The sequence below is a fragment of the Penaeus monodon genome, chromosome 12 (genome assembly GCF_015228065.2).
Source record: "Penaeus monodon isolate SGIC_2016 chromosome 12, NSTDA_Pmon_1, whole genome shotgun sequence".
NCBI classification, from domain to species: domain Eukaryota; kingdom Metazoa; phylum Arthropoda; class Malacostraca; order Decapoda; family Penaeidae; genus Penaeus; species Penaeus monodon.
Window position 1 is genome coordinate 48,761,165 of NC_051397.1, and position 26,839 is coordinate 48,788,003.

Below are 26,839 nucleotides of genomic sequence, written 5' to 3' on the forward strand. Positions count from 1 at the left end.
AAGGGCGTGCCTCGTGGTAGTGCCAATCACGGTAATGGCACCTGCCCGAAGATGCCAATCACGGTAATTGCAGCCGCCATAAGTCAGCGTGTATTATAGCACCTGAGGGTGGTGGTCAACACCTGTCCGGTGAACACGGTTATGCGCACTCGCACACGGCTGTAAGTCCATCCACCGACACATGTAAACTTATCCTCACGCGCGGGCTGACCCCTCCCACTCCTTACCCCGCCCCGCCCCGCCCTGCACCTCCCCCAGACTGCACCTTCCCAAGATTGTACCTTACCTGCGCCAAGGAACACTAAAGAGGCCGCATTCCAGGTACTTGTGGAACATGTTTATTCAAATCCTATTCGAATCGCGGCAGACAAGCACTGGCGTCACACACACAAGCGTACACACATACACACAATTTTATTATTAGGGGGAAGTATGTTTATTGCATGTTGAATAGTTATTTTATATAAATTTATATGACCTGTGAATATATATATATATTATATTATATTATATTATATTATATTATATTATATTATATTATATTATATTATATTATATTATATTATATTATATTATATTATATTATATTATATATATATATATATATATATATATATATATATATATATATATATATTTAATCATACATTTAACTTTCGAAAAGTCGTATAATCTCTGAATACGCATTCTAGCCTTGGTTAACCCTCGATTCTCCCTCCTCCCGCAGGCGTCGGTGGTGCAGATCAACGACTCTGCGGAGGCGCTGCTCTCCTCCGCCTCCAACGCCCGTGTGGCCAAAAAGATCGAGACCAAACTGAGGGAACTCAACACCAAGTGAGTACAACATTTTCTCTTTTGTTTGCATGAAAGTGAGAGCAGAGGAAAATGGTTCCAGAAAGCTTACAGGTGCTCGGCAACAGGTGTTCTTTTTTTTATTTTGCTATCATGAGCAGCTGGGCGTGTGGAAGGTATGGTGATCATGGTTATTTTTAGACACCCTTTCTGACACGTATGAAGACACGTCGGCCTCAGTTGACGGAGGTTCACGCAGCCGCTGCTGTTGACAGAGTGACAGGGGCGCGGGTGAGGGATATTGAGTACCGCCCCTGTTGCACGCGGAGAAAATGTTGCAGCAGTAGACCCGGACTTGGGGTTAAGGTGGTGGGTTTGCGGGGAGGGGAAGGGGGAGGGGGAGAGGGGCCTAGCCGTCAGACGTCTATCAAATGCGGGCTCGTTAGTATGGAAATGATTAGGATGTGTATCAGTTTTAATTGGGTCGAGATTGGGGACTAGATACGAGATGTTATTGATGTATTAGATTTTCATGAGGCGGCGGCGGAGGCAACGTGATGGCCGGTCGCGGTAAAGTTGCAGGCCGACGCTCGCCTCCGAGATAGTGTTATCGGCGCCGTGTCCGCTTTCTTCTGAAACGGTGTAGGGCTTTCCAAAGGCTATTATCCTGTAAGCGAGCCTGGCTTGACTTAGCGGGATTATATGTTTTTTTCACTTTTTCTTTTTCCCTTATGTTGTGGAACTGTTCCTTGTCAACGCCTCTCTCATGATATTGGCGCTTTGATGAGGAGGGAAGACACGTTATAGCTGTTTTTACAAGAGCTCTTTCAAACTTGCTAGGCTTGTGAATGAGCTGTTCGGGCTGACAGGTTGAGGGCGTGATAGGTGCCGGGTTGGGGGGGGTAGGGGGTCGGGGGGAGAGGGCGGAACAGCTGGCTCGAACATCAGTTTGTGAAATAATACGGGATGTCGTTCACACTAGGGATGTGGGTTGGGTGTTGCTTCTTTTTCCGTTGTGGGCGGCGATGGGCGCTGATGTCGAGAGAGACAGGACGTGGGCGCGAGTGTTGGGTGGGTGAGAAGATGGCATGCATGTAGCGGTGCATGTATGTACAGGCTAAGGCTCGAGCAGGGGACAAGTTTTTTTTTCATCTCTCTTTGTCTTTACTGGTTCTGCATATATGGAAGTGCTACCTTCAGGTCCCTCATACTTTACTCTAGTTTATTGTTGTCTTGCCTGCGCTCCATCTGTCTTCGCGTCCTCCCGCCTCCACGCCGCCAGCACAGGTGGAAATGCCGCGCCTTGTTTTCCCGTTCGTTTTATACATTATTTTTATCGTTTTTTATGGCTCTGGGGATGATAAGGTTAGACCTTGCGAGAGAGAGAGCCCGGATTAAGTGTTCTTGTCTTTTTCCCCTTCCGTTTTATTTATTGTAATCGTTTTATGGTGAAGATCAGACAAGGATTTTCGATACTAAAATCCCAGATAAAGGCGAAATCCGTTTTGACGACTTTTCGACGGTGGCCGCCATCCCGTGAATACGCCTCGTCACAGGGAAAGGTCACTGTCGTATCATTTCCGCGTCTTCTGATTTACGGGAGAGGCTCGCTGCGGGTGGCATCCACATGCGTAGCGGAGAGGAGTGTGGGAGGTGGATGAGGGTGGAGGATGGCCGTCCAGGTGGTCTTGAGACAAAGGATGCTCGGAAGCGAGTATTTTCGTTTTCTTTTGTAATCGCCAGTCCTTTATGGGGATGGAACTTCTTTATCGAGAAAGATTTAATGGGAGTGTAAAGATCTTGTTATTGGGTAGTTAACATGAAGGAAGGAAGGTTTGGAGACCCGACACTGTTCGTTGCACCTGCATGACGAACAACAGGTGGCACAGACGCCTCCATATGGAATGCCTTGGTTCCAGGGGCACGTAAGGAACCCACTGAACTTACAAGAGTGAGCGTTATACCCCAAAAACCAGTTCTGTAGCGGAGCCATAAAACCCCCTGGACGGTCACCGCCCTTCGCCCATTCTCCGCCTCTTTCTCTTTCCTCTTGATCTGCCTCTCCCTCTTTCCTCTTGATCTGCCTCTCCCATGCAGTGTCTGAGCGCCGCCGAGGCATCATCACGAAGGCCGCGACGATGGGGAGGAAGATGACAGCGTGAGCAGGGCGGGGAAGGTGCTGCGCTGTGCGGCCTCACGTGGTAATGTCTCCGGGGGGCGTCGAGGAGGAATGGGGAGAGGGGGTGAGGGGCGAGGGAAGGAGGGGGGCACAGGCAGGGTTGAAGGTAGAGGCAAGGGTGTGGAAGGAATAGCGGCGGGGAATAAAAGTGAATGTGCCTCAAGCAGGAAAGTTGTGCAAGTGCCGGGGTTCAGTTAGCGAGGTGGTTCGATGACGAAAGTTTGAATGACACACCGCATTTTAAGTTTTAAATATGCCTGAATAATAAATTCTTTAGGTGAAGAATTAATTGTGGCAGGACCTTGTACGGTGTCTACAAGGTGGCGTATATAGACAGATGGTTAGACGGGGTGGCATTTCGTATCTTGCAACAGGCGGAGGTCGTGTGGAGGACAGAAGTGAGTAGTTAGGATGACATTTATCTGAGGTTGGTGAGTGTTTCCCCAGGAATGTTGACATGAAGGATCCTGGCCCACTCGCCTCCTCTCGCCCACCTTCCCACCCACTTACCCACCTGCCACTTTGCGGTGTAGGTTTGGGCACCCTCTCTTACTTATCAAATTCGAAGTTAGGTTTTTGACAGAGATAGCTTCTAATTATATATGTAGTATGTATTTTTTGCCCCAATATGGTAAATATATACGAGATATGAACTGTTATGGAAGATTTTAAGAAAAGCAAAGTAAAACGTGTATTTCCTGTTATCAGGAAAAGCAGGAACGTGTTGTAATGAATCGGACCGGAGATCTCCGCGTGATCCTTTCTGACCACAAAACACATTCCTCTTTTGATTCTGTGTGGGCGGGGTCACGGGCTGGCGGTAGGTGGGTCGGCAGGAAGACGGTTGTGGATGAGTTTGAGGGCGGGGCGGGAAACGAACTGGGAAGGACCTGGTCACCTGATAAACCCTTTGCGTAGGACGCGTCGGGGGTGGGGGAGGGAGGGGCTGACAGTCGGGGTGGGGGAGGCGGGGAAGAGATATGTTGGTGCCTCTTGGGTGTGTGAGTGTGGGCGGGCGGGAGTACAGGCGCGGGGGGACAGAGGGGGAAGGGGGAGAGGAGGGGGAAGGGGGAGAGGAGGGGAAGGGTTACTAGGTGATATCGTCGATGGCGGGTGGGTGCAGCCGACACGCAGAGGAAGACTGGGCTATTTTCCGCCATGGCGTAGGTCGGCGAGAGGAGGATTCTGGATCCTGCTGAGTTGGGTCGCCCCCGCCTCGTCGCGACCTGGAAGTGGGCGTGGGGGCGGCCGAGGGGATGGGTGCAGTGGGCGAGTGGGCGGAGATGACGCCAGATTGAAGCTTTAAAATTGTTACTAGAAGAGAGTTAAAGCCGTCTGATAGTGAGAGAGAGAGAGAAAAAAGATTAAAGCATCCAGAGGGATACGAGTCGGGGTGTCAACGCGTGCCGCCGCCTCGTTTGCAGGTGGTTGTTTGGGTTATCGAGGTAAGAGATACGATAAGATAAGGCCGTGGGCAGCGGTCGCGAAATGTGAAGCAGAGTTTGACGAAAGGGAGGCAGAATCAGCGAACACGGGGGAGAGAGAGAGAGGGGGGGGGGGGGCGGAAGGAGAGGGGAGGAGAAGGGAAGGAAACGAAAGGAGGAGTGGAAGAGTCTGAAGGAGGCAGAAAAAGAGAGAGAACCCCAGTTATGAGGGTCCATTGAGCTGGCACATGTTCTGTTGTATGATTGATCATGTCGAGCGTGAATGAGGTGTGCATTAAGTAGGGAGCAATAAAACCCGAATAAGGGAAAGGGGTCTCGGCTGAACTGTCCAGTCGATTTTTTATGGATTTTAAGAAAAATTGGGACCACGAAGTTTCTCTTTTCTTCTCGTAAACAAAAGAAACAAACACTTGTGTAGCGAATGCCAATCATGTAGGTGAGTGTAACGTAGAATGGGGAGGGAGAGGAGGCGGGAGCGATCATAAAAGACAGTTGTGAAATTTGACCTCAGGTTGGTGATATCATTGGGCAAATTTAGCTCACGAGGTCACGGCTACGGTAAATGTTAATATGCATGATAGTGTGATTGGTATACTTGTTCAAGAGTTTATTGCTTTGCTGCATTCCGTGGATATACGAAAACTCACAACAGATATCTCTCGCAGCGATTTTGAAGGTGATTGCAGAAACCTAGTCCCTCCGTAAATGGCCGAAATGTGGGGAAAATATGGGGCCGTAAAATCGGCTCGCACGACCTGGCGGAGAACTCAAAACATATTTGTGTTCCTGTAATTCCCCCGAACAACGCGACGATCCCCAAGACAGCTGTGACGGCGCCGGGGCTTCTCGAGAGGCTGGCGCAAGAATTTAGGTGTTATGGCGTGCGGGGGATTCTGGCGAGCTATGCCAGGCGTCCGTGCTATTCCTCACGCTCGGGCGTGCCACGTGGGGACTTGACAAATGCCGTCGCGAAATACCTCTCAGCTTGCTCGAATGCCCTTTTGGTTTGGTTGAGCGAAAATGAGCGTGTTAATTAGGGCGAGCGATTGATATTCAGGATGTTGCTAGCATCTCTGGCGCGGATGGTAAGCGGAATGCATAATCCAGTGCGGCAAGGTTTCTCGTTTTTTTCGGTTCGGGGAATTTTTTTTTTTTTTTTCTTTCTTTCACTCTTGAGATTGTGTTGATACAACTTCCATTTTTGAGATAGTTCTTAATTTCGTGTTACCTAACGAGGAAGCGATTACACTATCTAAGGTAAGGGCTTATCTCGGTCCTGTTGGTGCTGACGCCGCAGGTGTGGAACTCACGTTTGCGTCCAGGTTATCGAGTTTTTTAATTTTAAGATAATGTAACTTGGCGTGGAGTATTTGAAGTCGGTTATTTCCTGCGCGTTTTCTGTCGAACAGCCCACAACCTCGTCATATATGTACAGCAGTCACATCCGCCGACAGTAAGAAAAGCTGCCTTTTTTGCGTCCCGTCGGCAGAGTCTTGATGTGCGCAAAAGCCAAACACGGGAAGCTGGCAAGGTAATGAAGACACAGCAAGGAGAGGAAACCCTGACTCTCGTAATGGACTGGTCTTGAGGTGTCTCCACTCTCTATTGCCGAATGCTGCTACCTGACCGGAGCCGTTGTATAGACGGGTTCTTGTATAGGCCTATCAAACCCAGCCGCGGGAAGGAACAAATCGAGACTGGGGTTTCTTCGTCCTTGTATGATTAAGGTTATTCATTCTTCTGGCAGAGGGCAAGTTTGTTATTGTTACGAGGTTACAGCCACGCAAACGGGAGGGAGGAGGGGGGGGGATGTTGAAGTCCCCCTTCCCCCACTCCCACCCTGGCATGGTAACCTTGGGTGCGGGTACAGACGAACTGGCCTTGTAATGCTCACAGCTCCTCAGCGGCTTTTTGAGGCGGCGGTGTTGTCTGCGCGCCATTGTTGGGTCCCGTATTTATTTTTTCCTCCCCGTTCATTATAAAGGTTGGGGTTATTGTTGTTATTAGGGATGGCTGTAAGAAGGGGAGGGGGGAAAGAAGGTCCTGTGCCTTGTTCCTTGTGTTAATTATTTTTCTTAATGGCGTGACGATGACGGTGGTCCGCGAGCGAAACCTTAATTACACCGTGCGTGCCCGGAGAGCCCTCCAGTCGCGCCTGAGGAGGGGCACGGTAGGGAGGGGGTGGGCGGGCTGAAAAATGAGCGTCTCCTTGACTATTTCCTGGTAACTAGACGTTGCTATTAGTTGTAGGCTGTTGCTTGAGATAGAATTTGGGATGCGATGGAGATTTTCTTCGTTTTTGATATTCGAACGTAGCGAACCTTGGCGATTTTAGTTCTGTCCCAAGTTCGTGAAATGACTAGAGATCATTTGGAAATATGGCATGTAATATTTGGAGAAGAAAGCTAAAACTCGGTGTGTGTCTGCTTATATTGCACGTTGCATATCTCGACTGCCTGAGTTGCGCTCTTAAGTGGTGATTGAAGGAAGGTGTTGAAGGCTATTTCTGTGGCTTCCGCCCCTTTCTCTCTCTCTCTCTCTCTCTCTCTCTCTCTCTCTCTCTCTCTCTCTCTCTCTCTCTCTCTCTCTCTCTCTCTCTCTCTCTCTCTCTCTCTCTCTCTCTCTCTCTCTCTCTCTCTTCTCTCTCTCTCTCTCTCTCTCACTCTCTCTCTCTCTCTCTTTCTCTCTCTCTCTCTCTCTCTCTCTCTCTCTTTCTCTCTTTCCCTCTCTCTCTTTCCCTCCCCCACTACTCGTCCAATGGCTAGTGTGAAGTGTTCCCCTGAGATGTCGGGCGGGTGGTTCATAATGCATCCAAGTGTTCACGAGGTCACCGAAAGCCCTTTATGGGAAAGGAGAAGAGTGTTCGGTCCCTTTCATCGAGCTCGCGCGTGCAACACGAGTGAAACCCCGTGTAAGGCGAGTGAAACCCCAAGTAGGCATTTGAAGCCGAGATTGTCGGTGACGCTGTGAAGTACCCGGGGCGAAGCAAGATCACCTTGACCGACATGTTCCGGGGGACACGGCTTGTTCCTGCTCGCTGCTACGAGCCGCGGCAGGCACTTGGGCAATGGCGGCGATGAGGCAAGCGGGACGGAGGAGCGAGAGAGGAGGCGAGGACTGCGGAGAGGAGGGATGGGAAGTAGGAGAGATGGGGAGGAAGGAGAGAGAGAGGGAGTAGGCAAATGGCATAAGGAGGAGAGTCCTTAAATGGCAAACGGGGAGAAAGAGAGAAGGGCGCGGGGTGAGCGGGGAGCTTCTCGGGGAAAGGCGAGGAGGGGCGGCGAGAGGAGAGGTTGCGGACCTCAATTGGACGAGCGCGCGATCGCTATCATCTGGGGCAGGGGCGCTCTCGAATCACATGACTTATTATTATAATTCTTCTTGCTATCATTATTGCTTGTTTTAACCCAGGCCTGAGAAACCCGAGTGAGATGCAAGCAGACACGCACGCACGCACGCACGCATGCATTCATGCAGCAGGGAGAGAGGTAAAAGGGGAGAAGCCGGGAGACTGGAAGCAGCGCCATGAAAGTGGAAGTGAAACGCCGTAGAAAAAGCCAGGCACAAAGGCCGCGGCGACCTTCTGTCACCTCATTAGCGCGGATGCTCAAATATGCCGGTCGGCCGCCGTTTACCTGCCCAGCGCGAGTCGTTTTATTTTAACGGTTTAGACGAGCTGCTACCTTGACGGGATTGTTACGGACGGAATGGATAATTAACGAAATGAACTGCTCGCTATCGCTGCTTTGCAGAGGTAATTGTTTGAAGATTTTTTTTCCAAGGAGATTTCATTTTCGAATGGGGATTGTTCGCGTGTTTTAGAGTAGTGCGTTCGGGATGATTTTTTATCCTAGTTTCAATAGAAAAGTATAGACTGGGGAATGATAGTACAGAGCAGGAAATATGAAAGGACGAGCGTACTGTAGTGGAAGGATCTTGGAGCCACAGCGTGCATGCAAGGGGATATTGAGGGTGATTCTGGAACGATAAATCTATTCTCGTGATCGTGCGCAAATTTCGTTTTTTCATTATTGTATAACTTCATACCATGCATTATGTATTCGTGCATCGACATTCATCAGCTGACAGTATTTTTCTCCATTGCCGGGGAGTTGATGTATCGTCCGAAGGAATTAGGATTCGTGCGCCAAATTGTCCTCGGGGGATTTCGGAACCGAGATGCGAGGTTGATGTATGCGGAAGGGAAATCAATAAGCCCGGCGTCGCTCTCGCGGCGAGGCATCTCCTTGAGACGTAAGAGTCACGCAAAGGCGAAAAGGAGAGGCCTAAGGGGCCGCAGAAAAAAATGTGGAATCATTTTGCCAAAACACGTCATCCGCCACGCGCATTACCGCTCATTATTCCTCATCACGTCGCCCTTTTCTTTTGGACGGAAGTTTTACCCCTAAACGCCTCTTTCTCGAATAGATTATAAGAAGAAAGAGGTGGATTTGGAAAGGGAGGAAGAGGAATCGTCGGTGTTCAATTGGTGTGCGTAAGTGGAGAGTCAAGTGGAATATGGAGTGTGGAGAATGAGGAGAGGGATGCTGGAGATATGTGTGACCGGGCAGGCTCCATGGCGGAGGAAATGAAAGAGCAGGCAGAGCTGTGCTGAGGCATTGAGCAGTTCGAAATGCAAAGAGGATGCGGCAGGAGAGCCACTTTTGCGATGACTGAAGAACGTGCAAAGCGATGAATAGGATAGAGTAGAAATAAAGGCTGGGTTGATACTTACCTGCTAAGATTATATAAAAAAGGATCGAGGTTAGTGACGTGGGTGATGCTTTTGGAAGTGACATAGGTTGGCATGGGTTGTTTAGTAGGCCGTACTTTATGGAGTTGGGTGGAGCAGCCAAGCACACGCATGTGAACAAGTTGGCTCGTCACCACCGCCCTGCTACAGAAAGATGCACCCTCTCTTCCCCTTCCCTCTTCCCCCTTCCTCCTTCTCTCTCCCCCTCCCCCTTTCCTCTTTCCCCTTTCCTCTTATCCTCCCCCTTCCCATTTCCCTTCCCCTCCCCGTGTCCCTGCATTTTTTCAACTTCACTTCCCTTCCCTTGAATGCCTCCACTGTTACCAGGTACCCGCCGATCATTATAGGTAATGCCAATCATTGTTACCCGATCCACACGATGATTGCCGCGATTATCATGCCCGAGATGAGGCTGGCATTTGCGGGCGTTGAGCGTACGACCTCGAGGCAGTGATGAGTAAGGTAACCTTTTATGTTCGGGTGGGCGTGAGGTCCGGCCGCCGTCAGTGCCCGCCCGCGTGGGAGGTGACTTACTTGTGTGCCCTCGCCCGCCCGCCCGCCGCCAGCCAGCAGAATGCACCTCCGTCTCTCCCGCCTGTTCAGCATGCAGCACACGTCTCGCTAGTAGCCGTAGAGGTTGATCACAATCTCTACAGGTTTGGCGCGGATGAGGCGACGGCCATGTTTAAACTTGCGGCTCGTTTTCGAAATGGCGCCCATGCTACGGCTCCCACGCCTTTAACGTTAGGACGGTGATGAATAGAGAAGTGTTGCAACGAGTCTGCGGCTGCCATGAGCTCACATATCCGGCCATGAATGAGTGGCGCGAAATGGTAACTTTCGGTGACAGTGGAAGGCTGTGAGCTTGTAATCAGCTGCGTTACTTGGTAGTATTTGGTGGGTTACTTTAAAGTCACTTGTGCAGGCATATGTACACACGTGTACACGGATGTACACATATCTGCGGGCATATGAATTGATACGTTAGTATTATTGCAGAGAAAGCGCCGCTTTGTCAGTAAGGTATATGAAAAAGAGTGCCTACAAGCACGTCATTTGAGGTCGGTGTTTATAGCTGCGGAAGCATCTATTAGCCGAGGTAAGCAAAACCTGTCCGGTGCGATTTCCTCCAAGGTCGCCGTCGGTTGTGGGAGGCTACCCGCAAGCCAATCAGCGGCGTGATTCATACGCGTGAACTTTCGTGGGGGTCGGCAGGTCAGTGGGTCGTGGGCGTTGTGCTGATGGATGTATGACTGTGGCGTTAAACTTGCGGTTGACGTGTCATCATCACTCTCAGCATCATCCTCTTCATCACGTGATTGAGGTGGACGCTCTCCAAGTGGGTGGCGCTTTTAGCCTCCTTGACCTTCATGTCACCGTCTGCTATTGTGGGCTTGTAATAGCGGGGTTTTTGGGCGTCTCGGAGGCTCACACCGTGTCTATAGCTGCACAGGAGGGTAATTGTGAAGTTGAGGATGCTACACCCGTGGGACGTGGCCAGTCCCGCCCACATGACGCCCTCACTGCGCCCACACGGCCTTCTCACGCCTTCACATCAGTTCACATTGCCCGGAGCTTTATCTCTGTGATACTTAGTAACTCTTACCTGCCATTTAACTGGTAATAGAAGTTACTCGTCGAAACTTGATACCATGTAAATCACTCGCACGGCAAGGCTCCTGAAAAAATATTTTGTTATCTGATATGAATGAAGCAACATGTAAAACAAATCTCACTAAAGCGTTCATTTCGGTTTGATGTTGACTAAACATTGAAATAAACATGCCAACCGTGCCAGCAGTAAAGTGTCAGGACGATCATTCCTTGGGTCAGGTTTTTTGGCACTTGCTCAGCCTTGTTTGTTTGCTACCGGACGCCCTTGTTCGCTTTGCTACGTGGTACTGACACTTTACGGTTTTGCGGGGTCGTAAAACATTCTGGGAGGTCACACAGAAGTGGAAGAGGAAAAAAGGAGCGAGTGAGATTGATAATCCCGAGGGAGAGGAGCTCGGTGACCCCGAGAGATTAGTATGATAGGATATGCCAGTCTCGGAGGGATAAGCAGGGATGGTGGAACACAGGAATGGGATAGGAGGGGAAGGGCATCTGGAACATATTAGCTTGTTTATCAAGACACGTGACGCTCCCGGCAACAGGGCGAGGTAGCACGGCTGTTCCCGCATTTTTGTGTACCATGGATGCATCAGCTTCTTTTCGGTCTCTTCGGAATTTTTATGGCAGCGATTATAGATAATGAAGCGTCTCTTGGCTCGATAGGCATTTCGTATTGCGCTACTGTTTAAAGAAACACAGATAAAAGAGCGGAACTAGTTTTAGGGAGTCGAATCCTGTCATTTCTGCTTGAATAGTGAGGATTACGATATTATAATTTGTCCCACCGTGAGATGGGATGTGGGTTGATGCTTGCTTTGAATGCCGAATATAGTTTACTCACAATTTTCTTTGGACATTAGCCGTCGTTATTAATGTGTATTTTATGTGATAAAATTATTTACGACGTCAAGAATGCGACGTATCGATACGTTTTATAGCCTGACTTTCGTTAACGTGCGGCTGGGCATCGAACAATCAAGCAGGCCGAATGGCATCTTGCTGGGCACTGTGGACTTGCGTGGCAGGAATGCGACACGAGAGACGCGGGAAGGACTCCAGGTATCTCTGCCTTCCCCTGTGTACTGTGGCTTGAACCTCTGACATTCACGCCCCCGCTTGTTGCGAGCGTGTTTACTATGCAAGGATGGCTCGCAGAAGACGGTGGGGTTGGGGTGGCCTTCCTGCCTAACTAATGTCCACTGATGCGTAGCATGTATAGTCGCTTATGGAGGCTGCTTAATTATGAAACGGCGGTTAGATTCCTTTTTGGAGATGGTCAGGGTTTCTGTTCCTGATCCACATTTCTCTCGGAAGCCAGGAGAGTTACGGCTGCCCCGTGATGGAAGTGGACGAGAAAAGTTTTGTAATTGTGTGGCAGGTGCTCCCAGGCGCAAGGAAACGTCACCACTATTTATAGAAGGGGGTAAGACGTGTTCATACCTGCCTGTCGCCGCGAGTTTAGCAGGTGTCGGGACACGTGTACGCAACACGTCACAGTTGCACTTGTCTTGAAAACACTTGAATTGCAAATGTTACAGTTGCGTGTAAAACTCAATCACTCAACCACTCACTCACTCACTCACTCAAAACCCACCCACTCACTCTCACTCACTCACTCACTCACTCACTCACTCACTCACTCACTCACTCACTCACTCACTCACTCACTCACTCAAAACCCACTCACTCACTCACTCACTCAAAACCCACCCACCCACTCACTCACTTACTCAAAACCCACTCACTCACTCACTCAAAACCCACCCACTCATTCACTCACTCACTCACTCAAAACCCACCCACTCATTCACTCACTCAAAACCCACTTACTCACTCTCACTCACAACCCACCCACTCTCTCTCTCTCTCTCTCTCTCTCTCTCACTCACTCACTCACTCACTCACTCACTCACTCACTCACTCACTCACTCACTCACACGCACGCACGCACGCACGCACGCACACACACACACACACACACACACACACACACACACACACACACACACACACACACACACACACACTCACACACATGTGTATATCGTGTTTATATTTACTACTGTAGAACTGATTAAATGAATTAGTTAATGACCGCGAACTTGATTCTCTGAGGGCGTTCCTTTAGTAAGGTTACCTGTGCCTGCTGGCTTGTGCATTTTCCCTCCCGCTGTGTGCTTTGCGCGGGAAATAACCGGTTGTCGTTCACTTGGGCGAGGGCGCGTGGGCGCGGGTGGGAGGAGGGGCGCACGCTCGCCTTAGGGGTCCAAGGCGGGTCCACGCTTTGCCTGAAGCCCCAGGAGTCGCGAGGCGTTTGGGCCCCTCACGTCAGCGCTGTCCCATTTGCTTCCTTTTCAGTTTGTTTACGTTATTGAAGTGCCAGCAGTAAGGAGTTTATGCGCCCACGCACACGGATGTATATGCTTTTGAATATGTATTGAATGCATTTGTGTGTGAAAGTATGCATGTCCGGCGAATATAAGCACATGCCGATGTACACAGTGCGCGAGGCCATACACCATTTACCGAATTAGTTTATACAGAATTATCACTTATAGGCATAGATATCCGTGTCAGAATGAGGGTAGAAAATAATTGGTATTATCGATTTTTTGTTCTGACTCCGTGCCCAACATAGCCATTGTCCGAGCAAGAGCAAGAGGCGGTATTCCTTACCTGGCGCGTGGGTGGCGCAAGGGGCGGGAGGCGGGCGTGGGCGCGTAGGTGGCGTTAGGGGGTGGGGGAGGGCGGGCGTGGGTGGTGTTCTTGAGAGGGCTCGGGATATCCACCCATCCCACCCACTCGCGGACGGTGGTTCAACGCCCACACCGCACCTGGGCTCGCGAACCGCACGAAGATGCAAGGGCTGCGCGGACGGACGCTTGCAGTGATGACTCGCTTCGCTCTCTCTATTAGATTATATGCTCATTGTTGTCTATTTACTCATCATTGTTGTTATTTCTATTCTTTATTTCATTTATTTGTTATTATTCTCATTATTATGTCATTGCCATAATTACTACTGCTATTGGTGCTGCTGCACTACTGCTGCAGCAGTAACAACAACAACCACAACAACAACCACAACCACAACAACAACAACAACAACCTCCACAACCACAACCACCACATTTCTACTACACCAACTGCAACAACAGCAACAACACATTACTACTGCACCAACTGCAACAGCAACAACAACACATTACTACTGCACCAACTGCAACAACAGCAACAACACATTACTACTGCACCAACTGCAACAGCAACAACACATTTCTACTACACCAACTGAAACCACTAACACATTTACAATTACATTACTCCCACAACTGCAACTACTACTGTATCTACTACACAACCACAGCTGCTACTACTATTGTTGCCTTTTTTTTCTCATATATACATAGGTTTTTGAGGTTCGATGAATTTTACATCGTAACATAAATCAGATTTAGACCAATTGTCTGCATCGAGTAATTGTTAATGAAATTTTTTTCACTTCAGATTCGAGAAGGTGGTTGAGCGGTCCGAGACTCGAGGCCACCACTTGGAAATCGTGTCCACACAGCTCGAAGCCTTTACGGTGTCTGTGGAGCACTTCGAGGAATGGTACATCGAGATCGTGGAGGTCGTGGAGTCGAGGGAGGTGCTTTCTCTCGATGTCGAAAGGTAAAGAAAAACGCTTGCTCGTGATGGGCTTTCACTCCTACATTTTCTCTTTATAAAGGCCTTTTGGGAGATGCACAAGAAAACATATATGGCATTTTTACTAAACGGATAGATTTTTACTAATGTTTATTTTGTTCGCTATTTCTAGCTATGCTCGCAAGATTGATGAGATTGCACGCCAGCGTGATGCAAGAACTGGCGACTTTGATGGCATGATCAAGACAGGAAAGGACCTTGTGTCGAAGAAGGATGTCACAGACACAGCGCCTGTAAAGGACAAGATCAAGGTTAGTCGTGCAGAAATTAGTCTTTTTCAATTTAATGATATCAGAAAGTTATTTTTATTTTTATCAAATTAATGTTTGTTTACTTTGTGATATATGCTAATGTTATTAGCTTATCTTTAGATTTTTTATATTAGAATAACGTTAGTGAAGTATAAATACTGTATTTTGCTAATATCAAGGTAATAGTTTATATATTTGACAAGTGTATTGAACCTTTAATCAACAGAACCTAGAGGGTCAGTGGAAGGAGCTTAATGACACTTTGGACGAGAGAGCTCGCAATGGCAAAGAGAGGTCAGAGCAGCTCCTCGCATACGAACAGTTGCGAGACCGTTGCACTCAGTGGCTGACCACCACAGAGAACATCCTTGATAATGCCCAGGCTGTTGGCCTTGAGACTGAGATTGTTAAGAGGCAAAACGAAGAACTCAAGGTAAGATATCATAATTTAAAGAAAGCATTCTCTTACTTTTCTGAATCTTAGCCACCGTATACACCCACATTCACAAAGTTCTGCGTATGTGGAGTTGAATGATATCCCTTTTAAATAATTAAATTTCTAGGAACATAATGCTATCTTCTCCTCAATGCCCAGCCACTTCACAAGGAATTCCGTGAATATGCCAACACCATTGACAAACTCAATGAACTTGGCAATGCATACGATGCCTTGCTGCGAGGCGAGAGGCCCGAGAGCCCGACAAGACGTCGATCATCTGTCACGCCGGCCAAGCGTCCCTCTATCACGTCGCCTCTGAAATCCCCAGGTAGGCATTGGCGTAACTCGAGACCGTGTTCTTCTGTCTGTAACTGGAGTGTTGAGAAGAGAAGGCAAGTTTCGTGTGTGTTTTAGAGAGGGATAGACAATTGTTTTCTTTTTCTTTTTATGGGATGGGGGGATAAGTGTAAAGTCATGTTCATAGGCTTTTTTCTGATGCTGTGAATTTAGCTTTAATATCGCTGTGCATGTTTGTGTTAGGTTTCTGTGTGAAGCATTCGTTTAAAGGTACCAATGTTTAATTTTTTTTTTAATTGGCAGTAAAAGAATATTAAAGAAAAAAAGAAAGACTACTTACATTAATATTTTAATTTTTGGTACTAAATGAATGCATGTTTTTTATATGTTGTGCTGAGTAAAAGCAGTTGATTGTAGCACATTCTGCATTTATGAATGATGCTTGCACATATTTGCTTTTTCTAGGAATTTGCTGTTTTTATTTATTTTGTTCAATAATTGTACCTGCAGTTGATTTATATTTAGACCTATTTTTTAACCTTGATTATTTTTGCACAGCTATTGTTTAAAAAAAAAACAAGTACTGTTTTCATTCGTTGTTGCTTTTTCATTGTATTTCAAGCTTACAGCTTTAAAAAATCAGTCTTGAAGTTGACTGCTTGAGACAGCCCAATGATTGAGTCCTATATAGATTTTTTTTATAAAAAATCATGATTACAATTTTACAGCTATCTTGTGGAATACTAAAAATAAACAGAAATAATCCTTGGGGTGTCTCTCATATTTCAAAATCTACTTTACTTTTTTTCTGAGCATTTTATTTGGCTTGTATGAATGCTGCATTTTGTTGGGGTTTGTGTGTGTTTGTAGTGAGGCGAGTGTCACAGGACGCACGTAGTCCCTCACCCACGCAGAAGTTCATGGGCTTCAACGGGTCTGGCCCCATGTCACCCATCCCTGGTGGTTATGCTAGCAGGCGCACATCACAGGAAGGATTCCACCTCGATGGTTAGTCAGAAGTGCCTGTGGTTATTGCATGTATTGTACTGGGGAAAATCTACAAGGTTTGTTTTTGGGAGAAATGCTTGGCAGGAGGAGATTTGCCTTTTTGTTGAAGATGTTGGTGGAATGGTTTGTAGACTAGAAGTCCAAGATGAAGATAATTATTCAGTGCATGGAGAGAAGAGGATGGAAATCTGGTTATGGTTTAAAGTTTTGTATATATAATAGGAGTAATGCCTTTTTTCTTGGTACTTTTGCAGATATGAGTCCTATCCAGAAGGAGTTGATGCAAGTGAACAACCGTTATGAAATGATTGGAATGAGATTAAGTGACCGTCAGAATGACCTTGATGTAATGAAGGAAGAGCTGAAAAAATTGAGTGACAGCATTCGCTCCCTCAATACTGTCTTGGATAAGGCAGAGCGCAGCATGCCAAGAGATGCTGTGCCCACTACAAAAGAGGAAGCAGATAAGCATAATAGGCAGTGCAAGAACATCCAAGATGATCTGCTGGAGAAGCAGCCTGCCCTTGATTCACTGAAGAGCCAGGTCATTGAGTTGATCAAGAAGAGGCCTACTGCTCCTGGTGCTGACATTTTGCAAGATCAGTTTGACTTAGTAAATGATCGTTACAAGGAGCTCCAGGGTCGCCTCAAGGATCGTCTCAGCTTCCTAGAACATACCAAAGATTTTCTCGATAGCCATGATGCTCTCAACAACTGGCTTAATTCAAAGGACAAGATGATGACTGTCTTGGGCCCCATTGCTTCTGATCCTCGCATGGTCCAGATGCAGGCTCAGCAGGTGCAGGTGCTCAGGGATGAATTCCAGGCACAGGAGCCCAAGCTTAATGATCTGAATGATGCTGGAGACAAGATCATCAGTGTCTGTGAGCCCAACTCACTGGCTGGAAAGAAGATCAATGACAAATTGGATGCCATCAACAACAAGTGGACTGAGCTTATTGGCCAGCTGGATGCTCGAGATTCTGCTCTTAATGCTGCATCTGATGCTAGCACAGATTTCTACAATAATTACAACAAGCTGCATGATACCTTGCTCAAGTTGGGTGAAGACTTTGATGAAGTTTCAGCCAGTGGAGCTGATTCAGCTCAGCAAATTCAGGCTGTGCAAGAGCTTGAGAAAGGTTTGGAGAGAGTACGTGCTCCTCTTATTGATCTGGAGGGATTGGGTGAACACCTGGTCTCTATTCTCTCTGACCCATCATCCAAGTCCGATATCAAGTCTAAGGTCACCCAGCTCAACAAAATGTTCAATAACCTGGAGAAGAAACTTGGTAACAGAAAGTCAGAATTGGAAGCCTCCCTCAGAGATGAAGAAATGTTTGGCCAGTCATGCCAGGACATCCAAGAATGGTTAGCTGACCAAGTGGCTCATCTCAAGGACAAACTTCTGGTTTCTGCAGACCGAGATATCCTCTCTCACCAGGTGAGTGACTTCGAGCCAGTCTACAAGGATCTAATGGCTAAGGAGCATGAAGTCATTATGATGATTAATAAGGGCAAGGAAATTGTTGCCAAGTCATCAAGAAAGGATCTGAACAGACAGTTGTCATCAACTCTTGATGCAATCAAAAATGAGTGGGACAATGTACGCAAAACTGCTGTAGAACGTCGATCCAGACTTCAAAAGTGTATGGATACTTGCAATAAGTTCCATAACATGCAGGAGAAATTCAACCCATGGCTAGACAAGGCTGAAGATAAGGCAAGAAACTTGGATCCAATTGCATTCACAAAGAAGGCCATTGATAAGCAGATCAAGGAGATCCAAGCTTTCAAGAATGATGTTTCCCGTCACAGTGGAGAATTTGAGAACAACAAAACAGCAGGAGATAAGCTTGTTGGGTGCACTGACACTGATCATGATGGAGTTCATGATGCTCTTGGCATTATGAAGGAGCGCTGGGACAACCTCAATGCCATTGTCATGGCAAGAGCACAAGACCTTGATGATGTTTCAGCAACATTGGCAGACTTCAATGAAAAGGCAAGAGACCTGGACCACACACTCCAACGCTGTGGGGACAAACTTGCCTCCCTTGATACTTTAGGTGGAGGTGGCAAAGATGCCAAATCACTGGAGAGAATGAAGGCCTTGCTTGATGAAACCAATGCTCTTGGCAAGCAGGTTGACCAGGTAAGACAGAAGGGTGAAGATCTATGTGCTGCTGCTGATTCTGCAGGATCAGATGCTACCCATATTCAGGATGAAGTTGAAAGACTGTCAGACCGTTATGGAGATCTAAAGGGTAAACTTGAGGATCGCTGTCATGATTTGGAAGAAGCTTCCCAGGCTGTCAACCAGTTTGGAGCTCTTGTGAAGAATGTTGGTCAAGAACTTACAGGATTAGATGATGAAATTGACCGTATGGCCCCTGTTGGTAGAGACATCAAGACTGTTACAGGGCAGATTGATCAGCTACAGAGCTTCTTGACTAAGGTTGACCAGAAGGCAGATGAAATTGAAGATGCAAAGGCAGCCTTGGAGGATCTTGTTGCTCAAGGGTTCACTGGTAGTAATAACCGCACTGCTGAAGATCAGATTAAGCAGCTTGGTCGCCAGTTGAAGAAAATCCAAGATCGCTGTGATGTCCGTGGCAAGGACCTTGACACTGTTTTGAACAAGTTAGAAAACTTCTACCAGAAATACAATGTGGTAATGGAGGAAATCAATGAAACGGACAAAGAAGGTGAAGCATTTAAACCAGTTGGTGCAGATGTTGACACAATTATTGCGCAACAGGAGGAATTCAAGAGATTTAAGGGCAAACGCATTGAAGCATTAGGAAAACAAGTAACTGAATGCAATAAGCTTGGTCAGGGGCTCATTCAGAGTGCTGCATCAGGTGTTAATACCCACGATCTTGAGGATGATATTGATGCCATGAACGATCTCTGGAATAAACTGAAGGAGATGATTGGCAACCGAGAGAAAGCTCTGGATAAGGGCTTGATGCAATCTGGCAAGTTCCAGGATGCATTGGACAGTATGTTGCAGTGGCTTGGCAACTTTGAAGAGATGATGGAGAATCAAGCACCGATCTCGGGTGAATACTCTGTGGTGAAGGCTCAAGCTCAGGAGCAAAAGTTCTTGAGAAAGATGCTTCTTGATAGACAGAATGAGATGCAGGCACTCTTGTCCATGGGACGTAGCTTGGCTGCAGATCTAGAACCTTCAGAGAAGGCTAATGTAGAAGGACAGTTGGATGATTTGCTCAACAGGTTTGATGATGCCAATGCCCGATCACAGGAGCGCATGGAGGCTCTCGAAGAAACACTGAAGGTTGCCAAGGAGTTCCAGAACAAACTGAACCCCATCACAGAATGGCTTGACCGCACTGAAAAGAAACTCAAGGAAATGAGCACAGTACCATCAGATGAAGAAAAAATCCAGAAACTTCTCGATGAGCATGACAACCTTCATGATGAAATCCTTGGCCAGAAGCCTGCATTTGATGATCTTACTGATGTAGCTACAGCCCTCATGAACCTTATTGGAGATGATGAAGCCAATGCATTGGCTGACAGATTGCAGTCGACCACAGATCGCTATGGCCAGCTTGTAGAAGACTCAGAAGCACTTGGCCGTCTTCTGCAAGAATCAAAGGTGGGTCTGCGCCATCTTGTTCTGACTTATGAGGACTTACTCTCATGGATGGATGAGATGGAAGCAAGGCTCTCCAAGTATCGCATCCTTTCTGTGTTTGTTGAGAAGCTCTTGGAGCAGATGGATGAACTTACAGATCTGGGAGAAGAAGTTGTATCTCACGAAAAACAGGTTTCAGAGGTAATGGAAGCTGGTTCTCAGCTCATGAAGCACATTTCCAGTGATGAAGCTCTTCAGCTGAAGGATAAATTAGACTCTATCCAAAGACGCTACAATGATCTTAGTGCCAAGGCAACTGACCTTCACAAGTCTGCCAATGAAGCCTTGCCTTTGGTTCAACAGTTCCATAGTGCTCATGATCGTCTAGGCTCATGGATGCTGTCTGTTGAGGGACAGCTCCAGAGCATGGATTCCTCAGGCCAAGGACTGTTGGAAGAAGAGATTGAGAGGTTGGCTCAAGAGATCCAGGAACATCGCCCATTGGTAGAAGCTGTCAACTTGGTTGGACCTCAACTGTGTCAGATCTCTCCAGGTGAGGGTGCCTCAAACATTGAAACTCTTGTCACAAGAGATAACAGGAGGTTTGAACAGATCTGTGAACAGATTCAGAGAAGGATGGAGAGAATTCATATGTCCAAGCAGAGATCACAGGAGGTCACACATGACATTGATGAGTTGCTTGATTGGTTCCGTGAGGTGGAAGGTCAGGTCAGGGAAGCAGAACCTCCAAGTGTGGATCCTGATGAGATTCGCATCCAACTGAAGGAGCACAAGGCTTTGAATGATGATGTTGCCAGTCAGAAGGGCAGAGTGCGTGACGTCCTGTCCAATGCTAAGAAGGTCTTGAGGGAAGCACCACAACATGAAGACACAAGTGAACTGAGAGAAAAGATGGATGACCTCAAGGAGACCATGGAATCTGTCTCTAAGCTTTCATCAGATAGGCTTTCAACCTTGGAACAAGCTCTACCTCTGGCAGAGCACTTCTTTGAGACACATCATGAGTTGGATGACTGGCTGTCAGGCATGGAGAATGAAGCTATGGTGATGGACACCCCAGCATTGCGTGCTGAACAGATTATCCGTCAAATGGAGAGAAACAAGAATTTCTTGCAGTCCATTGCTGACCACAAGCCACTGCTTGACAAACTGAACAAGACTGGTGGTGCCCTTCTTAAACTTGTCAATGAAGAAGATGGCAACAAGATTCAAGATCTCCTCGAAAGTGATAATGACCGTTACAATGCTCTGAAGAATGCACTTCGTGAACGTGGACAAGCTCTTGAGGATGCTCTTCAAGAAACTAGCCAGTTCTCAGACAAGTTGGATGGCATGTTGTCTGCTTTGGCTGAAACTGCAGATCAGGTGAAGAATGCTGAGCCCATCTCTGCTCATCCTGAGAAGATCCATGAACAAGTGCAGGAGAACAACAGTATCATTGATGACCTTGACAGGAAGGAGACAGCATTTACTGCTGTTAAAGCAGCTGCAGAAGATGTCATCAACAAGGCTTCACGTAATGACCCAGCTGTCAAGGATATTAAGAACAAGTTGGATCGTCTGAACAAGTTGTGGGACCATGTGCAAATGGCAACTACCCAGCGAGGCCAGTCTCTGGAAGATGCACTTGCAATGGCTGAGAAATTCTGGGAAGAACTACAAGGTGTCATGGCTGCTCTTAAGGACCTGCAAGAGACACTGAAGGCCCAAGAACCAGTTGCTGTAGAGCCTCAGGCAATCAAACAACAAAGAGATGAACTCTCACAGATCAAGAACAAGATAGACCAAACAAAGCCAGAGGTGGAACAAGTTCGCCAGACTGGACGAGATTTGATGAACCTCTGTGGAGAGGCAGACAAGCCTGAAGTTAAGAAGAACATTGAAGATCTGGATTATGCTTGGGATAATGTCACAGCCTTGTATGCCAGGCGAGAGGAGAACTTGATTGATGCCATGGAGAAGGCTATGGAATTCCATGACACTCTGAGGGTAAGTCTGAATGCAGGTTATCATTTGTAAAAAAAAAAAAATTAAATTGAATATATTTGCTTTTCATATATGTTGCTTAAGTATCTTTGTACTGATATTCTTAAACTGCAATTCCAGAACATGCTTGAGTTCTTGGAGAAGGCAGAAGACAAATTCTCAGGAATGGGTGCTATTGCTGGAGACATTGAAGCTATCAAGGGCCAGATTAACCAGCTGCAGAAGTTCAAGGATGAGGTTGATCCACACATGGTCAAGGTTGAGGCCCTGAACAGGTATGACATAAAGCAAACTGTGTAAGAAATATTGCCTCTGTGAATAAGGCTGAATTTTACAATCCATAACCAATAATTTTAAGAAATGAATTTTAGTCTATTGTAGATATGCTATTTGATAGGATAACCTATTTTGTCCTGTTATGCATTAGCAGACTTTGCTACATAATTTTAAACGATACACTGATATACTTATGAAAGAATATTTGCAGCCCAGTATTTCTGTACAATTATCCTTACTGAGCCATTTGTCTCTTTCACATCCATTCATGGTTTAACTATCACCAGGAGTCTAAGAAGGCAAGTTAGGGTTATTTTGATGTGTTGCTTTCAACTAGCAGGCATATGAAGCTTAGTAGAGCAAGTGATTGTTACATCCTTGGTTTGATAAAATCACATTTGCTGATTTGCTTATGCCTGATATGTTATTGTTATTTAATTTTTTTTTTTTTACACCATACTTCTTCCACATGATTGTGTTAACCACGAAGAAATGCACTGACGTCTAGCACATGAGTTTTTGGTCTGACTTTAGTATAGTTGTAGCTACATGGACCAAATTAATGTTAAATGCTCACAGCTTTCATTTAATTTATTGTTTATATGTTTTATGCATGTAATATCCAATAAAAAAAAGTTGAGACCAATAGATTTACTATTTTATGCTAGTATATGTTGCATGGAGGAGTTTATTACCATTAATGATAAATATATCTAGATAAATAATAGTATTATGTTGTGTGATGCATTTTAGAACAGATACATCAAAGTGCAAGTTACAAATAGAAAATGATGTGTGAATGAACAAAACCAATATAAATTTTTGTTAAAGATTAGAATTAAGATGGCTAAATCGGTAATTGAGGTTGACAGTACATTCCCTTTGTATATTTGAAGTACATTGAGTGTCAAGTAGTTTTATATGTATATTAATCCTATTCACTATTTAACAGACAAGCTCAAGAACTCAAGGAACGCACCACTCCTGACCAAGCTGCTGCCATTATGGAGCCTTTGGGAGAAGTCAACCGTCGATGGGATGAACTCCTCAAGGGCATTGTAGAGCGACAGCGTGACTTGGAATATGCCTTGCTCAAACTTGGTCAATTCCAGCATGCCCTCAAGGAACTGCTTGTTTGGATAGAGAGAACAACCAAGAACCTGGATGACTTGAAACCTGTGTTTGGAGATCCACAGGTCATTGAAGTAGAGCTTGCCAAGTTGAAGGTGACCATTAATGACATCCAAGCTCATCAATCAAGTGTAGACACACTTAATGATGCAGGACGGCAGCTGATTGAAGCTGATAAGGGCTCTGAAGATGCTTCCAACACCCAGAAGAAATTGTCTGAACTAAACAAGAAATGGAGTGAACTGCAGGACAAGGCTAGCAACAAGCAGAATGACTTGGAAAATGCACTGAGGGAAGCTCAGATCTTCAGTGCAGAAATCCAGGATCTCTTGCTCTGGCTTGGAGACATTGATGCTGCATTGTCAACCTCTAAACCTGTTGGTGGTTTGCCAGAAACTGCAAAGGAGCAATTGCTTCGGTTCATGGAGATTTACGATGACCTAGAAGAGAACCGTTCCAAGGTTGAGGGTACGCTTCAGCAAGGCCAGGAGTACTTGAAACGTTCTCGTGAAGGATCTGCATCCAATCTGAACCATAGTTTAAGAACTCTCAAGCAACGTTGGGAAAGTGTCATGAACCGTGCTAATGACAAAAAGATCAAATTAGAAATTGCTCTTAAGGAGGCCACTGAATTCCATGATGCCTTGCAACAGTTTGTTGACTGGCTAACGGAGGCTGAGAACTTCTTGAATGGGCAACAGCCAGTTTCTCGTGTTCTGGATATTATCCTCCAACAGATTGAAGAACACAATAGTTTCAAGAAGGATGTTACTGCTCATCGTGAGGTAATGCTCAATCTGGATAAGAAGGGAACTCATCTTAAGTACTTCAGCCAAAAGCAGGATGTTATTTTGATCAAGAACTTGCTTGTGTCAGTTCAGCACCGCTGGGAAAAAGTAGTGTCAAAGGCAGCTGAAAGAACTCGTTCACTTGACCTTGGATTCAAGGAAGCCAAGGACTTCCATGATAATTGGAATGAACTCATTTCCTGGCTCACTGATGCTGAGAACACTTTGGATGAGCTTGCATCCAATGTGGGCAATGACCCAGAGAAGATCAAGGCTCAAATTGCTAAGCATAAGGAGTTCCAGAAGGCCCTTGGTGCTAAGCAGCCATCTTATGATGGTACAATGAAGCAGGGTCGAAGTCTGCAGAACAAGGCACCAAAGACTGATGAAGAGACACTGAAACAGATGATGGCAGATTTGAAGAACAAATGGAATAGTGTGTGCCAGAAGAGTGTAGATCGGCAGAGGAAGCTTGAGGAAGCTCTCTTGTTTACTGGCCAGTTCAAGGATGCCATCCAAGCTTTGCTGGACTGGCTCAAGAAGGTGGAAGTTGGGCTTGTGGAGGATGGACCAGTTCATGGAGATCTGGACACTGTTATGGCTCTTGTGGAACAACACAAAGCTTTCTGTGCTGAAATGAAGAACAGGTCAGCTCAGGTTGAAAGTGTACGTCGCACTGCTGATGATCTCCTTGTCAAGGCTAGTGCTGAAGATGCTGCCACCATCAAAACACAGATCATTGAGTTAGTAAGCTCATGGGAGAAGGTTGAGAAAGCCACTGAAGTTCGCACACTGCGTTTAGAAGAGGCTTTACAGGCTGCAGAAAGATTACACAAGGTTAGTTTTTGCGAGTTTTTTAGAAAGTTGAACAAAATTTGTCTGTGAGTACTCTTAATGTGTCCTTGGCTTATGTAATATGAGTTTATTCAATTGTTTCAGGTTGTGCACATGCTCCTTGATTGGCTGTCTGATGCCGAAATGAAACTTCGGTATGCAGGCCCCTTGCCAGATGATGAAGAAGAAACAAGACGACAGATTGCTGAACATGAATCCTTCATGACAGAACTGGCACAAAAGGAGAAGGAAAAAGATGACACCATTGCACTGGCAGAAGATATCCTTGCCAAGGCCCATCCTGATGGTGTAGCTACAATCAAGCACTGGATTACAATTATTCAGTCAAGATGGGAAGAAGTCATGGCCTGGGCTAGGCAGAGGGAAACCAGATTGTCTGATCATCTCCGAAGCCTTAGTGATCTTGCTGGACTTCTTGATGAATTGATGCGATGGTTGATCCAGGTGAGGAAAGGTTTTGGTTATTACAGATCTAAAGCTGTTCCTGTAAAGTTTGCAATTTTTCTAAATCAGTTCATATTATGATTATGAGATTCAAATTCTCCATTATTTCTTTAGGCTGAGAACAACCTGACAACCTTGGAAGCTGAACCACTGCCAGATGACATCCCAGCCATTGAAGGCCTGATCACTGACCACAAGGAGTTCATGGATGAGATGCAGAAGAAGGAACCTGATGTTCTAAGTATCTGCAAACCAACCAAACCAAGACCTTCACTCTCCAACCAGGGCAAGAAGCGCTCTAGAGCATCCCTTGGGTAAGGTGTCTTTACAGATCATTAGAAGTGTTTCTCTTGAGGAGGAATGAAGCTTATCTTTTGTGGGTGTTTCTTCACTTTTTTTTCAACCTTAGAGTTCTTTGTGAATGTTACCATAGGTAATTTGCAAATCTTTCTGCTAGCACCAACAGATTTTATGTGGGTGTCCTTTTTCTAGAAATTTGGAACATAAATGTTTGAAAATGAACACTGTTCATGCATGTGAATGTTTGTCATTGTCAAATCTAGTTTTTCATAGATTAGTGGTTGTACTTGTTACAGTGTCCAGTTACATTCTTGCACTTTCTCTGGTTTTTAGTCTTACCTTGTAGCTTATGAATGTCTCATGATTCTCCTTTTTTATGCTTCTTGCATGTTTGTTAAGTTTTTATATGAGGATAGATTTTTAATACAAATTGAATGACTTTGATTATCAAAACAAGTAAGAAAAGAGTGGATGTGGATTCTGCAGGAACGATTTATCTTCCAGCAGGCCATATCCTACTTCCTACTACACCCTACCCCATGCCACCCCACCCCACTCCACCCTACCCCATGCCACCCCACCCCACTCCACCCCATCACCATAAAAAAAAAAAAAAGTCAGATCAAATTGTATTGAATTTCTAATTTCATTTAAAAGGTTAACACAGTGTAGATGTCTTAGTTCACAAAGAGAGTTCTTGTCAGTATTGCTTCAAAGTGCACTGTGCATGTGTTGACATGACTTGTATTGCAGTCGTGAGAGTGTGAGCCCAGGAAGGGAATCCTCGCCAGAATATGATTATCCATCCCGACGTTCTAGGTGAGTTTTTTAAAGAATGAAAAGGCTTTTGTGTTATGAGAACAAGTGTAATTCATTTTATGGCAAAGCATTAATTTGCACAATGTTTCAGATATATTTGTATATTTTAAATATTAATGAAATGAATTA

General features: G+C 46.1%; 1 protein-coding gene across 31 annotated transcripts in view; it reads left to right on the forward strand.

Annotated features, from left to right (window-relative positions):
- Positions 1-26,839, forward strand: part of LOC119579530 (microtubule-actin cross-linking factor 1-like) — a 208,320-nt gene that overhangs the window by 163,566 nt on the left and 17,915 nt on the right. For 28 of the 31 annotated variants that reach the window (XM_037927427.1, XM_037927436.1, XM_037927433.1 and 25 more), the window contains 13 exons: positions 728-834; positions 14,291-14,455; positions 14,604-14,742; positions 14,969-15,175; positions 15,338-15,509; positions 16,349-16,486; positions 16,741-22,100; positions 22,218-22,372; positions 22,661-22,672; positions 23,326-25,129; positions 25,232-25,591; positions 25,706-25,905; positions 26,645-26,710. In XM_037927427.1, coding sequence (XP_037783355.1) covers positions 728-834; positions 14,291-14,455; positions 14,604-14,742; positions 14,969-15,175; positions 15,338-15,509; positions 16,349-16,486; positions 16,741-22,100; positions 22,218-22,372; positions 22,661-22,672; positions 23,326-25,129; positions 25,232-25,591; positions 25,706-25,905; positions 26,645-26,710 — 8,885 coding nt within the window. The remainder of the gene's footprint in view (positions 1-727; positions 835-14,290; positions 14,456-14,603; positions 14,743-14,968; positions 15,176-15,337; positions 15,510-16,348; positions 16,487-16,740; positions 22,101-22,217; positions 22,373-22,660; positions 22,673-23,325; positions 25,130-25,231; positions 25,592-25,705; positions 25,906-26,644; positions 26,711-26,839) is intronic. The other 3 variants (XM_037927428.1, XM_037927426.1, XM_037927435.1) reach the window with 1 other exon arrangement.